Genomic DNA, 13,987 nt, shown 5'->3' on the forward strand with positions numbered 1-13,987 from the left:
GAAGACTCCGATAAGGACGACGAGCAGCAGATGAGTTTCACTGAGACCGTTTCTGACAGCTTGTGCAGAAATTCTTTGGTTATGTAATTGATTGTTGTAGCAGCTGTCTATATGGGTGGTCTCAGACGATCTAGGAGGTTGAGATCCGGGGCTGGTGTGGCTAGAGGTGGTCTGCAGTTATTAGGCCGGTTGGATGTACTACCAAATTCTCAAACGATTTTGGAGACTGCTTATGGTAGAGAAATGAATATTCAATTCATGGGCAACAGCTCTGGTGGACATTCCTGCAGTCATCATGCCAATTGCACGCTCCCTCAAAACTTGGGACATCTTTTGCATTGTTCTGTGTGATAAAACTGCACATTTTCAAGTGGCCTTTTATTGTGACCAGCCTAAAGCGGGCTTTACACGCTACGATATATCTAGCGAGATGTCGGCGGGGTCACGTCGTAAGTGACACACATCCGGCATCGTTAGTGATATCGTAGCGTGCGACAGCTATGAACGAGCAGAAATACTCACCTTCTCGTTCATCGCCGACACGTTGCTCATTTTCTAAAAATCGAAAGTCCTGTTGTTCATTGTTCCCGAGGCAGCACACATCGCTCCGTGTGACACCCTGGGAACGATGAACTGCGGCTTGTTCATTGTCACCTTGTCCCCTATACGCTGATTTTGCCTTCAGTTAGGGGATTTTTTGAGATTCATGGTCATAGCGGTGATAGGGATTTTTTTGATGGTCAAGTGCAGAAAAAAGCAGACTTACGGGGGCTTTACACGCTGCGATATCGCTAACGATTTATCGTCGGGGTCACGGTGCTTGTGACGCACATCCGGCGTCGTTAGCGACATCACAGCGTGTGACACGTACGAGCGACCTATAACGATCGCAAAAGTGGTAAAAATCGTTGGTTTTGGAGAGGTCGTCCAAACACCAAATATCGTCTGGTGAGTAACGAGGTTGTTTGTCGTTCCTGCGGCAGCACACATCGCTGTGTGTGACACCGCAGAAGCGACGAACATCTCCTTACCTGACTCCACCGGTAATGCGGAAGGAAGCAGGTGGGCGGGATGTTTACGTCCCGCTGATCTCCGCCCCTCCGCTTCTATTGGGCAGCCGCTGTGTGACGTCGCTGTGACGCCGAACGTCCCTCCCCCTTCAGGAAGTGGATGTTCGCCGCCCACAGCGAGGTCGTTTGGAAGGCAAGTACGTGTGACGGGGGGTTACAACATTGTGCGACACGGGCAACAAATTGCCCGTGCCGCACAAACGATGGGGGCGGGTGCGATCGCACGACATATTGTAACGTGTAAAGCAGGCTTAAGGCACACCTGTGGAATAATCATGCTGTCTAATCAGCATGTTGATATGCCACACCTGTGAGGTGGATGGATTATCTTGGCAAAAGAGAATTGCTCACTTACACATATTTAGACAAATTTGTGAACAATATTTGAGAGAAAAAGGCCTTTTGTGTACATAAAAAAAGTCTTAGATCTTAGAGTTCAGCTCATGGAAAATGGGAGCAAAAACAAGTGCTGTGTTTATATTTTTGTTCAGGGTAAAAAGTAAGAAAAAAGAGAATTTTGTTTACTTACCGTAAATTCTTTTTCTTATAGTTCCGACATGGGAGACCCAGACCATGGGTGTATAGCTTCTGCCTCCGGAGGACACACAAAGTACTACACTAAAAAGTGTAGCTCCTCCCTCCTAGCATATACACCCCCTGGTAGCCAGTCCTAGCCAGTTTAGTGCAAAAGCTGAAGGAGGACATCCACCCACAAGTAGAGATAGGGTAAAACCCGGAATAACCGGAACCTCTGTCTACAACAACAGCCGGTGAAAACACACGGAACAAGAACTGCCAACAGGCAACAGGGAGGGTGCTGGGTCTCCCATATCGGAACTATAAGAGAAAGAATTTACGGTAAGTAAACAAAATTCTCTTTTTCTTCATCGTTCCTTATGGGAGACCCAGACCATGGGACGTCTCAAAGCAGTCCATGGGTGGGAAATAAACAGAAAACTGAGAAGTAGGCAAAACCTAACTTCACAAATGGGCGACAGCCGCCTGAAGGATGCGTCTGCCCAAGCTCGCATCTGCCGAAGCATGAGCATGCACTTAGTAGTGCTTCGAAAAGGTATGCAGACTAGTCCAAGTGGCAGTCTGACAGACCTGCTGAGCCGTACCCTGGTGCCTGAAAGCCTAAGAGGCACCGACAGCTCTGGTCAAGTGTGCCTTGATCCCCGGCGGGAGAGGCACTTGAGTACACTGATAGGTATCGGAAATGGCCGACCTAATCCAACAAGCTAGGGTCGGCTTGGATGCCGAGAGGCCCTTACGCTGACCAGTGGTCAGCACAAAAGGAGAGGTGCACCGCCTGAAAACAGCGGTGCGAGACACATAGATCCGGAGCGCCCGCACCAAATCCAGAGTATGCAACGCCTTTTCAAGGCGATGAACAGGAGCCGGACAAAAGGAAGGCAGGGAAATGTCCCGGTTAAGGTGGAAGCAGAAACCACCTTAGGGAGAAAGTCCGGAGTCGGACGGAGAACCACCTTGTCTTGATGAAAAACCAAAAAAGGGTGACTCCGAAGAGAGTGCAGCCAAATCAGAGACTCTCTTGAGGGAAGTTATGGCCACTAGAAAGATCACTTTCTGTGCAAGACGAGACAAAGAAACCTCCCTAAGAGGCTCAAAGGGGGGTTTCCGGAAGCCGTGAGAACCGGATTAAGGTCCCAGGGCTCCAAAGGCCGCCGGTAAGGCGGAATGATGTGAGATGCGCCCTGCATGAAGGAGCGCACCTGAGCCAGCCGGGCGATACGCCGCTGGAACAACACTGACAGAGCCGAGACCTGTCCCTTGAGGAAATTGAGGGACAGTCCTAGCTGCAGACCGGACTGTAGAAAGGACAGGAGGATCGGCAAGGCAAAAAGGCCAAAGGCTACTTCCGAGCCCGAGTCATAGTGGAGATGACTTCAGGAGGGATACCAGAAGTCGTCAAGATCCAGGACTCAAAAGCCACGCCGTCAATCTGAGAGCCGCAGGATTCTGGCGGAAAGACGGACCTTGTGAGAGAAGGTCCGGACAGTCCGGGAGATGCCATGGCACCTCTACGGACAGATGGAGCAGGTCAGGGTACCGAGCTCGCTTGGGTCAGTCTGGAGCAATGAGAATGACCCGACGGCCCTCCATTCTGATCTTGCGCAGGACTCTGGGCAAGAGCTAGAGGGTGAAACACGTAAGACAGACGAAGCTGGGACCAATCTCGAACCAGTGCGTCTGCTGCAAAAGCCTGAGGATCGTGGAGCGAAGGTCCACGTCCGGAGAGCCCTACTTGCGGCAGATTGACCGAAACACTGCCGGATGCAGAGTCCACTCGCCGCTGTCCACGTTTGACGGCTGAGATAATCTGCCTCCCAGATTTCCACGTCTGGGATGTGGACTGCGGATATGGTGGACCCGGAGTCATCCGTCCACTGAAGGATGCGTTGAACTTTCAACATTGCCAGGCGGCTGAGTGTCCCGCCCTGGTGGTTGATGTAGGCAAACGCTGTCGCGTTGTCTGACTGGACTCGAATGTGCCTGGCCGCCAACAGATGGTGAAAGGCTAAGAGAGCTAGAAGCACAGCTCTGATTTCCAGCACATTGATCTAGAGGGCTGTTTCGGACGGAGTCCAAGTGCCCTGCGCTCCTGGGGGAGATATACTGCTCCCCAGCCGGATAGACTAGCATCCGTGGTGAGGATCACCCGGGGCGGGGCCAGGAAGGAGCGTCCCTGAAGAGAGAGGGGCCGAAGCCACCACTGAAAAGAGCCCCTGGTCTGTGGCGAAGCCACCAACCCGTGGAAGGAGGAAGTCCGCTTGTTCCAACAGCGGAAAATGTCCAGCTGCAGAGGACGCAGATGGAACTGGGCAAGGGAATCGCTTCCAGTGACACCACCATCTGACCCAGCACCTGCATTAGGTGCCTGATGGAACGACGTCGGGGCCTCAGCAAAGGGCGCACCGCCAGAGGAGGGACTGCTGTTTGACCAATGGCAGCTTCACAAGTGCCGGCAGAGTCTCGAATTGCGTCCCTGGGTACGTGAGCTTCTGGGTCGGAGTCAGAGTGGACTTGACAGAATGACAAGCCACCCGAATTGGCTAGAGTGGCGAGAGTGAGCGAGGCACTCCGCTAACAGTCTGCACTGGATGAAGCCCTGACTAGAAGGTCGTCCAGGACAAAAGGATCACTGCCAACCCCTGGAGGTGCAGGACCGCAATCACTGCTGCCATGACCTTGAGAATACTCGAGGGGCCGTGGCTAACCCCAAGGGAAGAGCCACGAATTGGAAATGTTCCACTCCGATTGCAAAACGTAGCCAACGCTGGATGCTAGGAAATCTCCTTGGGTCATTGACTGATCACAGAGACTCCATGCGAAAATGCCACACCTGAACATGCTTGAGAGAAGCTTGAGATCCAGGTCGGAAAGGCACCGTCCTTTTCGGGGACTAGGATGAGATTTGAGTAGAAATCTCAGAACCGTTCCCAGTCGGGAACCGGTACAATTACTCCATTGGCCTGCAAGAATGCCACGGCCTGTGAGAAGGCGGCAGCCTTGGAGCAGGGGGGAGTTGACAGAAAAAATCTGTTTGGCGGGCTGGATAGAATTCTATCCTGTAGCCGTGGGAGATGGTATCCCGCACCCACAGATCGGAGACGTGTTGAAACCACACGTCGCCAAAGTGGGAGAGCCTGCCACCGACCGAGGACTTTGCTGGCGCGGCCAGATAGTCAGGAGGAGGTTGCCTTAGTGGCAGCAGCTCCTGCGGTCTTCTGAGGACGCGGCTTCGTGCGCCAGCTGGGTTTTTGGTCCTTGGCTGAGTTAGTGTACGAGGCCGAGGGCTTAGAGGACGACCAGTTGGAGGAACGAAAGGAACGAAACCTCGACTGGTTCCTGCCCTGGGCAGGTTTCCTGGTTTTGGTTTGTGGCATGGAAGTACTCTTCCTGCCAAAAACTTCCTTAATAATTTCATCCAGTTGTCCACCGAATAGTCTGGTCCCAGCAAAAGGGAGCCCAGCAAGGTACTTCCTTAGAAGCATCTGCCTTCCACTCTCGAAGCCACAGGGGCCTGCGGATAGCGAGGGAATTAGCCGGGGCCACCGCAGTGCGGTGAGAGTCTCCAGCATGGCAGACATGGCATAGGATGAAAAGACTGAAGCCATTTCGGGCATAGAGTCCCTGGTGAGGGAATGCATCTCCTCTAGAGAAGCAGAGGTGGCTTAGAGAGCCCGCACTGCTGCAAAAGATGGGGAGAACGAGGCCCCTGCCGCCTCACATACAGAGTTGGCCAGAAGGACAACCTGGCGGACAGTGGAATCCTTAAGTGAGGTGCCATCAGCCACTGATACAACTGTCCGGGCTGAGAGTCTAGACACCGGAAGGTCCACCTTTGGTGAATGAGCCCACTCCTTGACCATTTCTGGTGGAAAGGGAAAACGGTCATTAGAACCACGCTTTGTGGCAAACCCTGGGCTTGGTCACAGTGACCTGAAAACTGGAGTGGCTAAGGAACACACTCCTTGTTCTCTTAGGCAAGGTAAACTGTGCTCTTTTGCCAGAGAGGGTTGCTCCTCTGATACTGGCGGATTGAGGTCCAGTACAGAATTAATGTACGCAATCGAAACACTAATATCTGCGTCACCTTCGGACAGATCAATGGGGGACATGGAAGCGTCCGAGCCCCCAGTAAAGGAATCCTCCTCGTCCTGCGAGTCAGCTCGTGAATGAGAGCCGCGGGACGAGGAAGGAGAGGGGACCCTGCGTCTCCTGTGAGAAGGACGGGGTCTGAGACCAGAAGAAGAATCCTCTGTGGTCCTTGCTGTGCGAGCCGTAGCAGCAGAGGCGCCCCGAGAAGGGGGCTAATGCATGCTCAGAAGAGTCCGGGACAGCTGTCCCATGGAGAGAAGGATTCTACCCAAGCCGGGGGTTCAGCCACCGGAGCCGGAGCAGCCGGAGGGACCAGTGGGGATGGGACTCCAGGCTGAGGCCCCACCATGTTAGAGCAGGAATCACAATGTGGTTATGTGCTCGGTACAGGCAGTACGAGCCTACATGCAGCGCATATTGTGCAGCCTTGCAGCCTTACTTCTCGTGTGAGACATGCTGCTGAAGTGGGGGCTCTGCCTAGCAGAGTATATAAGCAGTATATCAGCAGTATATAAGCAGGTCCAAAACCGGAGGTTGTGGCTTGCCAGACCGTTTGACATTGTCTCTGTGCCCTCCAGATCCCACAGCCCGGACCCCCAGAGAGATGCTGCAGTCAGCGCCGATCGCTGTGCAGACATGGCATAAAAACGCTGAAAAAATGGCGCCGGAGCGAGGAGAGGGGGTGGGGCCTACTCTAAGAGCGGGATCCGGAGGGCCAAGGAGATATACAGGGGAGGGAATCTTTTCTCAGAGAGGAGTGTCTCTCCCCTGTGCCGAACAGCCGCTGGGCGGAGCCGCACTGTCCCTCTGCATGACTGACATGCAGGGGCAGTGAAATCGAATCTAGGCCTCAGGCGAAGCCAGGGCCTAGATTTAACAATGCGGCCGGCAAACAGGCACCATCGGCGCGGTTCTCGGGTGAAAACTAGAGAACCGGCCGGGAATGTCAGAATACATACACAGCACACTCTCCCCCACATTAAAGTACAAGGGACCCCCGGATAATAACGTCTCAGATACTTAGCTTGTGAGACGCAGGGCCAGGTCCCTGAGGGATGAGTGCTCCGTCCGGCAGGATCCTGAAAGGGCTGCGGATGGAGACCGGTCTCCTGCCAGGCAGGGAGAACCGTGCTGGCTCCCACTTCAAGCCAGAGCCCGAGGGATGGTGAAGGAGCGCGGCATGTAAGGCTCCAGCCTTGAAATCAACCTTAACAACACCGCCGACACAGTGGGGTGAGAAGGGACATGCCGGGGGTCCAGCTTGGACCCGCTTTTCTTCCAACTCTTTAAAATGAAAAATCAGATGAGGATGCATGTGTGGATGTGTGACCTCCTGAACACAAAGCATTGAACTGGCTAGGACTGGCTACCAGGGGGTGTATATGCTAGGAGGGAGGAGCTACACTTTTTAGTGTAGTACTTTGTGTGTCCTCCGGAGGCAGAAGCTATACACCCATGGTCTGGGTCTCCCATAAGGAACAATGAAGAAAAAACACTCAAGTTCCTGCCAAATAACCCTACAAAGTTTACAGCAATGATCAGACAGGTGAGAATACATGGCTCCAGCTATAAGATGGGAGCGTGCACACACTTTCTCATCATACCTGGTATTTGCTTCTGTGCGGCTTCTTTTTGATACTGAAGGTTTGGTGGGATGTTTTCCTTGGCATAAGTCCTTGGCTGGTCAACAACATCAGTATTCTCAAATCTTTTGCTCTGTAAAATATATATACACATATATTCATGTTGAATGTCGCGAATCAAAATCAACATAGACCAATTACGTGAAAAAGATTGAGCAATAGTCAATGGCATAATTGTCACAACTCAATATACTGACGTCAGCGCTGTAGCCAAACAACAAAGACATGGCAGCGGCGGAAAGGCAAGGCTAGATTGGAGAAGGCTACATAATAATCGGTATTTTTTTTTATAGCTACCGCATCATATGAAAGAGTTTTCTGAAAGGGAACAACTATCAATTTTTATATAGTGCTTTGTGCAAAATATTACACTTTCGATTTTCAAAAAATTGATCATGCAAGCGATGTGCAGACAATAATCAAGCAGCATGGATTACTGGGAGATGTTGGTCCTGGGCCCCAAATAATTGTAAAGGTGACACTGGATTATAATGCAGGCTGCAACTTAGGATGAGTAATTGTAGTGCAATTGCTTTATTATGGGGTGTGCACATTGAGGCTATGTGTGCACGTGTGCGCTCTGCACCGTACCGAAAATGTGCGCTTCAGAGCGCAGCTGAAAAGCTCCGTTCTGAAGCGCATGGTGCCGGCAGATTCGTGCGCTCTGCGTGCTGCCTCTCCCTATAGACAGCATGCAAAACGCACGAAAGAAGTGACATGTCACTTCTTAGAACGCAGCGATTCGGCAAGCAGCCGAATCGCTGCGTTCTAACATGCCACGTGCGCACGGCTCCTGCACAATCTCCATAGATTGTGCAGGGGACGCAGGACGCATGCAGTTACGCTGCGGTGCAGAACGCAGCGTAACTGCATGTAATACGCACACGTGCGCACATACCCTAAGGCTGTGTGCACACAGTATGTTTTTATTGGTTTTTTTAATGCATTTTTTAGTGCTGTTTTGGTCTTGAAACCTCCAAACAAATCCTGATGCAAAGTGAAAATCTGGAGTGTAGTGCTGATGAGGCGTTTCTTTTCCTTGCAGATTTGGTGCAGATAATAATCTGATGCATGGCAATTCTTTCAGCATTTTTCACCATTGAAAGCAATGAAAAACGCATGCAAAAAAAAAGTGCCATACATTTATATTGTCCCTTCTACCGGTCCACTATTAAACTCCTTATACCCCCCAAGTACATGCACTGTAATTTGAGATGACTGGTGTAATTAAAATTTGCCCTAAGATCTCCTAATTTTTCCTGCTTTTTGTTAAAATGTAAAAAATAAAAATATATATTGTCATATGATTTTTCTTGTTTTTTTAATCATTACATTTTTTTGTTATGTAACGATTTTATTTTATTACCCTAGCCCTATAACCTAATCCTAACCTAAAGGCTCCGTCACACACAATGAGATCGCTAACGAGATCGCTAATGAGATCGTTGCTACGTCACCGTTTCCGTGACTGACACAGCAGCGATCTCGTTATGTGTGACACCTACCAGCGATCAGGCCCCTACTGTGAGCTCGCTAGTCGTTGCTGAATAGTTGGGACCATTTTCTGCAAAGGCGATGTCCTGCTGGACAGGACGCATCGCTGTGTTTGACACCTACCAACGACCTCCTAACACAGTCCCAACGTCCGCAGAGATCGTTATACAGGTCGCTGATAAGATCTGTGTGACATCTCACCAGCGACTTACCAGCGATCCTTTTCAGGTCACATTGTTTTCGGGATCGCTGGTAAGTCGTTAAATGTGACGGGGGCTTTACCCTGAAGCCTAATCCTAAACCAACCGCTTGCACTAATAAGGGGTGTAAAACTTCCACACTAATAACAGATTTTCAACAGTGATTAAAGGGAATCTGTCAATAGTTTTTTCCAATGTAATCTGACAGCAGCATGATGTAGGGGCAGGGAGCCTGATTCCAGCAATGTGTCACTTACTGGATTGCTTGGTGTAGTTCGGATAGAATACCCGTTTTCTCTGTTGTAGATGTAGCAGTGCTCAGAATGCTGAGCTGTGTAAAATCTCACCCACACCCCTGAATGGGAGCTCCCTGTGTACACTGTGAATTAGTGTTCCCCAAATCCAACAGATCACATTTTCAGGATTTCCTTAATATTGTCTGGGTGAAAATTCCATCACCTGTGCAATATTTGGGATATCCGGAAAATATACACAGTTGTTGGCCCTTTAGGATTGCAGTTGGGGAGCACTGCTGTCCATTTTCAGGAAGCTGACAATTACTGGCGGGTTTAGACAGATTGACTGGTCTGGCTTGCATTGGACACCTAGTCCTTTCTGTTCATAAAACACTGATTATTTTGAAACTACAGCAAGCTACTGAGTAAGTGACAACCATGAAAAGTGTCTCAGCCCCTACCTCATGCTGTCCTGGGATTACATAGCAAAAACCTGCTGACAGATTCCCTTTAAAAACAGTCTTGGCAGTGATCAAGTGATTACTGCTCTGCCTAAAAATAATAAGATAACCTCTTTATTCATAGCATCTTGAATTTTCACAGGGCTTGACCTTTTGTGTATCTGTAAATGACAATACATTTTAGTAAACCAGCTTTTATCTGAGGATATTAATTTTTATTGTTCCTTTGTGTAAATATTTTCATGTTCTACCAATCAAAATCAAAAATCATAAAGCAGATTTACCCTGATTTCCATGTACGGTGGATCTTTTTCCAGTTCAGCCTTGTCTTGTGCTAGCTTGGCCCTTTGCTCTTCAAGAAAATAATCAAGTTCTTCCCCCATTTTCAAAGGGATTCCTATGAAAAATGATAAACTTTGAAGGATATAGAAATGTAAGGCTGAATGTTAGGTTTCTTAATGCAATCCTAGCCTCAAAGATGCAAGACCAAGAAAGCATGAGATATCAAAATATGTTAAAAAGGAAAAGTGATGGAAACCCCTTATGGCATATACTGTGGATGTGTCAAATGCTGAAAATTAACATTTTCCAATGATTACCGCATTTGCAATCACTTAGTAACACTACACGAGGAGTAACTGCATGTTCACACGCAGTGTTTTTAATGCCCATTTTAACACGTTTTTCATGTGGAAAAAAACTGAGTATTAAAATAACAGAAAAATGTATTAGATTTCCGAAATCTCATTCACGTGGTGCTTTTTTTCCTTTTTTTTTTTCTTAAAAACAAAAAAAATGCATAAAGTCAATTCTATCCACGGTTTTACAACAGTTTTTCTTAATTGAGGAAAAGAATGGATTAGCACAAAAATTAAAAAAAACAAAAAAAAAACGCATCAACAAATTAGTGATGTCTTTAAATAAAAGAAATGCAAAAAGTATTGTAGTATTGTGAGGGTAGCCTGGGCTATAGGTCGTTTGTTCAGATGTAATATTATCTGTGTATGTAAATAATCAAAATATAGATGTTGCATAATTATCTGAGTGTCTATATGACAATCGTATAGACGCCATAATATGATTCTAAGCTGTATGTTCAAAAGGGGGTTACCAAGGGAGAGTGAAGCTGGTGAACAAATGTACAAACAATGAACAGTGAAGGCCTTCATAATGAGGAGTGAAAGTCTTATCAGTGGTTTCACACAAAGAAGGAATGTGTTATCTGTGGGATGAAATGTGTGTTTCTATGTTCCTATGCACCTCCCCAAATCTCCCTATACGGCTTCGATGTATGAGAAAAGACAGATAGCTAATTTGGCCCGTGCCTCTGGATCTGCCCTGAACAAAGACTTCATTAGCAGTCTTACCTAAATTCTCCCTTGACAGTATGACTTAGGCTGCTTTCACACTTGCGCCGCTTTGCAAACCGTTGTGTGACTGATGCAACAGATGCGTTGCAGATAGTGACACAACTAATGTGACTGATGCTGCAAAAAAAATGATCCGTTGGGTTTTTTTTTACTGTTTTACCGGCGGCCGGCTATTGTGAACGATCAGCTGATCACCCGGCAGCCGGCCGATCAGCTGATCGTTCACAATAGCCGGCCGCCGGGTGATCAGCTGATCGTTCACAATAGCTGGCTGCCGGGCGATCAGCTGATCGTTCACAGTAGCCGGCCGCCAGGCGATTAACTGATCATTCACAGAAGCTGCCACTGGCCGATCAGCTGATCATTCGGCCGCCGAGAGAGACATTGATTTCAATGATTAAACACAAGAGCTGAGCATGCGCAGTGAAAACAAAAGGATTCCGCCGCTCAAAAATCGTTACATGCTGCATTCCTGCCGCCCAACGGTCAGTCATTCCATGACTGATGCATCACGCAGCGGATGCAACGCAAGGCCATCAGTCGCAATCCGTAGTCCATACAAGTCTATGGGGAAAAAACGAAATCCTGCAAAATATTTTGCAGGATACCGTATTTCCTCAAGGCGTCGGATTGCAACTGATGCAAAACAACGCAAGTGTGACAGCAGCCTTAGGCACAATGTTCGCTCAGTGGTTAGCACGGCAGTTTTGCAGCACTGTGGTCCTGGGCTCAAATCCAACCAAGGACAACATCTGCAAGGAGTCTGTATGTTCTCCCCATGTTTGCGTGAGTTTCCTCCCACAATCCAAAGACATACTGATAAGGACTTAAGATTGTGAGCCCCAATGGGGACAGTGCTGCTGATGTATGTAAAGCTCTGTGGAATTAATGGCACTATATAAGTGAACCTGAGCACCGAGCAATTCACTTTACACTGGCAAGATGCAAATTTCCCCCTTTACAGTGCACTTTTTGTGTATTTTAAAACAACTCTCGTCAGTTCACACTGTAGATATTTTTTTTTGCAGAATGGACATGACATTTCTTAAAATCTCATGCACAAAGCTGGTACTGTAAGACTTTGGAATTTTTTGATGGAAAACTCACTGGATTTATGGTATATTTAATTTAAATTCTCTATTTTACACTCGGGCTCTGTTCATTAAGAAAGCTTAAAAAAATAGAATTAGACTTATCGGTAACCGTTTTCTAAGAACCCTCCATAACAGCACCTCTGGATAACCCCATTTCTCGACTATCATCTGGAAGGTCTTTATATTTAGACTCCATTTTCCTGGATGTACGTCCTTCTCTGCTCAGGAAGTCTTCCTTGAGATTGGTGAAGCCCTTCAGATGGAGTGATGACAGAGGAGATGCCGCTCTGCCCAAGAGAAGATTCTGGCTGAGACAGACTTAAGATTTTTGTATTTCGTGCTCTATTGATGGCGCAGGTGATTTACCGTAGTTATGTTGTTGGAATAAACATTTACATGAGTCCCTTGTATTTAGGTTATTGCAGCCCTGAGGGCCTCTTCTACTGCTTTCACTTCTCTGAAGCTGAATGACCGAAGACTGATGTCTTGAGTCCAAATGCCCTGGAACAAAGTCTGGGAGACTATAGATCCCCATCCTCTTTTGCTGGCATCTGTTGATATGGTCGGCAGAGGATTCTGACTCCAGGACACTCCTTTCCCTAGGTTTCTTGAGCTAAGCCACTAGGCAAGAGTAGTCTTGACCCAACTATGCAAAGGAACTCTCTTGTTTAAGGATCTGGAGATCTACTGTATATCAATATGATAGAATGTATGTTTGTAAAAGTCTTGTAAGGGCTTAAAACTAAGCCACTGCTTGAATGCATGAAGTCGTGGAGGCTAAAATCGACTTGGCAAACCTTACGGATACCTTCTTTTGATCCCTTAGAGGTGTAGTTCTGGATCTCATCTAAATCTGCTTGTCTTTTACTTTTTTAAAAAAAAGATGTCTGTTCTTGCGAGTTCAAAAGGATACCTAGGAGGATCTTCCTGGTGGAAGGGACTAGGTCTGATTTTTAAGGATTTACCAGCCACCCTGGGAACATTAGAATTTAAAGGGTTCTCGTTAGCTGTTCTCCGAACATTGGTACAGAAGAAGCCATGTCTAGGAAATTGTGAAGATTAGGAATGATGCAGATGTTCTGCTTCTTCACTAATTACAACACTCCCGCCATGATCTTTGTAAACTTCCGAGGTGATGATTCAATTCCAAAGGTAGGACACTGATCTGGTAATGAAGCATTCAACATCCCTGGGTGACGGCAAACCTCAAGAATTTTGGGTAAGTTGGATGGATGAGAACATGATAATAAGCGACTTGCAAGTCGATGGTTGTCATAACGAAGTCTTCTATCGGGGATAGGTAGATTTTATGGACTCCATCTTGAACATTCAGTAGTAGTGCTGGTTTAGAGGTTTCAGGTATTTAATTATTCTGTCCGCATAATTTCCTTACAAGGAACAGACAAGAATAATAACCACTGCTGCACTCTCTCTCTGGTACTGGGGAGATCATGCCTGAAGTTTGTAAATTCTGAAGATGGAATATTAGGGTATTCCGTAACCCCGGGGATAAAAAGAAAGTTATTTTCAGGCTCTGGGAGGAATAGGAGAGCTCAATCTTAATCTCCTCCTACACATTCCAGAACCCACTACCTTTCTTCCCACTGGAAGAAAAGAAGGGAATTTTGTTTACTTACCGTAAATTCCTTTTCTTCTAGCTCCAATTGGGAGACCCAGACAATTGGGTGTATAGCTATGCCTCCGGAGGCCACACAAAGTATTACACTAAAAGTGTAAAGCCCCTCCCCTTCAGCCTATACACCCCCCGTGCTGCCACGGGCTCATCAGTTTTG

General features: G+C 47.7%; 1 protein-coding gene across 2 annotated transcripts in view; it reads right to left on the reverse strand.

Moving 5' to 3' along the window:
- Positions 1 to 13,987, reverse strand: part of CSPP1 (centrosome and spindle pole associated protein 1) — a 278,156-nt gene that overhangs the window by 239,781 nt on the left and 24,388 nt on the right. For both annotated transcript variants that reach the window (XM_075353210.1, XM_075353209.1), the window contains exons 2-3: positions 10,015 to 10,127; positions 7,301 to 7,412 (exon numbers count right to left, since the gene is read on the reverse strand). In XM_075353210.1, the coding sequence (XP_075209325.1) occupies positions 7,301 to 7,412; positions 10,015 to 10,127 (225 nt within the window). The remainder of the gene's footprint in view (positions 1 to 7,300; positions 7,413 to 10,014; positions 10,128 to 13,987) is intronic.

This window comes from Anomaloglossus baeobatrachus, chromosome 6, assembly GCF_048569485.1.
Source record: "Anomaloglossus baeobatrachus isolate aAnoBae1 chromosome 6, aAnoBae1.hap1, whole genome shotgun sequence".
Lineage (NCBI taxonomy): Eukaryota > Metazoa > Chordata > Amphibia > Anura > Aromobatidae > Anomaloglossus > Anomaloglossus baeobatrachus.